At 69.0% G+C, this 1,743-nt stretch overlaps 1 protein-coding gene across 1 annotated transcript in view; it reads left to right on the forward strand.

Moving 5' to 3' along the window:
• Window positions 1-983, forward strand: part of ATP8B3 (ATPase phospholipid transporting 8B3) — a gene marked incomplete at both ends in the record, with an annotated part of 12,802 nt that extends 11,819 nt beyond the window's left edge. The window contains 3 exon segments of the mRNA XM_021710289.1: window positions 52-164; window positions 617-781; window positions 872-983. Of these exon segments, the coding sequence (XP_021565964.1) occupies window positions 52-164; window positions 617-781; window positions 872-983 (390 nt within the window).
• Window positions 984-1,743: the final 760 nt, after the last annotated feature.

Here is a 1,743-nt window from a genome sequence, read left to right on the forward strand (position 1 = left end):
TGCGGGCAGGCGGGGGGGGGTGCGTGTTGCCAGCCGGGCCTCCCCCCGCAGTCCGCAACCCGGAGGGCCGCGTGTGCCTCTACACCAAGGGAGCCGACACGGTCATCTTGGAGCGCCTGTACAAGAAAGGAGAGGTGGAGCGGAACACTGAGGTGGCCCTGGAGGTGAGGCCCTGCAGAGCAGGGCTGGCGTGCGCCGGGAGGGGAGGGCACCGGCTGGACATGGGCGGTTGGGCAGGTTGTGCTCGGTACAAGCCACACCTCTTGCCCACCACACATGCGCGGCGGGGAGGGGCGCCTCCCAAGGGCACCCTCCCTCCTCCTTGCTCGAGGCCTCGCCCCAGGCCCGCTCCGAAGGTGGAGGTTCCAAGAGCTGGGGGAGCCCTGGCTGGGGAGCGTGCCGGGCGGGTGGGTGCCTGCTGGGCCTTGGGGAAGAGCTAGGCATTGCCCTGCCGTTCTGGCCGGGAAGGGCCCGAGCAAAGGAGGCCCCGGTCGGCCTGGGCGGCCCGCCGGGCCCTCTGGCCGCTGGCTGTTGGGGGCGCGGACGGCTGGTGGGGGCTGGGCCCCAGGTGCCTGGGCGGGGGGCTCAGGATGGCGACAGCTCCCACCCGCCTCAGGCCTTCGCCAAGCAGACCCTGCGGACGCTGTGCCTGGCCTACAAGGAGGTGGACGAGGACACGTTCCAGAGGTGGCACCAGCGGCACCAGGAGGCCAGCCTCCTGGGCCAGAACCGGGCACAGGCCCTGCAGGAGCTCTACAGCGAGATGGAACAGAATCTCAAGGTGGGTGGGTGCTCGGGAGGACTGGCGGGGGGGGGGGCGGGAGCCTGGCCCCTGTTCACGCCTTCCCTGCCGCCACCCCTGCCCTGCCAGCTGCTGGGAGCCACGGCCATTGAGGACAAGCTCCAGGACGGCGTCCCCACCACCATCGAGTGCCTCAAGAAGGCGAAGATCAAGATATGGGTGCTCACGGGGGACAAGCAAGGTGGGTGCCAGGGCGGCCCGGGACGGCTGAGCCCCCACCCCAGCATGGATCTGGCCACTTGTGGGAAGTCCCGCTGCCAGCCAACCCCGTTGCTGGGGTTACGGGTCGCCTTCCGCGTGGCCCCCGGGAAAGGGAGACACAGGAGCCGTTCACGATGCTGCAGTTCGGCCGGTGCGGTGGCTCGTGCCTGTCACCCCAGCACTTTGGGAGGCCGAGGTGGGAGGATTGCTTGGGCCTGGAGGTCGAGGCTACAGCGAGCTATGATCGGCCTGGGCAACGCAGCAAGACCCTGTCTCTACAAACGAAAAAAAAAAAGGAGAGAAGGTAAAAATGCTGCAGTCCTCAGGGTACCCCCATGGGCCGGGGCGTGCTGGTGCTGGGCGAGATTTGGCCCTGCTGGGCGGGACCCTCGCTGCCCCCTGTGACGGCAGAGGCTGAGCCCGGACTCGCCTCCACCGAGGGGCAGCGCGTGCCCTCCCCGGGCTGCTGCAGGGCCTCCCTGGCGCCTGGGAGGCACGCAGGGGCCCCGTTAGGACTTCTGGGGGCCCGAGGCACTGTGGCCTTCACGGGCCACTTCCTCCCCCCACGCACAAAAGTATCAGAAATGCCGATTTGCGACCACAGAAAGATATGCTGGCTACGCCATGTTCACCGCCTTTGCCCACGGACCCGGCCTCGGCCTGGCTGCCCTCGGCCCAATCCCTGCCCAGCCCTTGGCTCAGCGGCCGCCAAAGTCTCAGGGCGGGTTCTCATTGGCCGG

Source organism: Carlito syrichta, unplaced genomic scaffold, assembly GCF_000164805.1.
Source record: "Carlito syrichta isolate Samal-C Ts95f unplaced genomic scaffold, Tarsius_syrichta-2.0.1 Scaffold288376, whole genome shotgun sequence".
Lineage (NCBI taxonomy): Eukaryota > Metazoa > Chordata > Mammalia > Primates > Tarsiidae > Carlito > Carlito syrichta.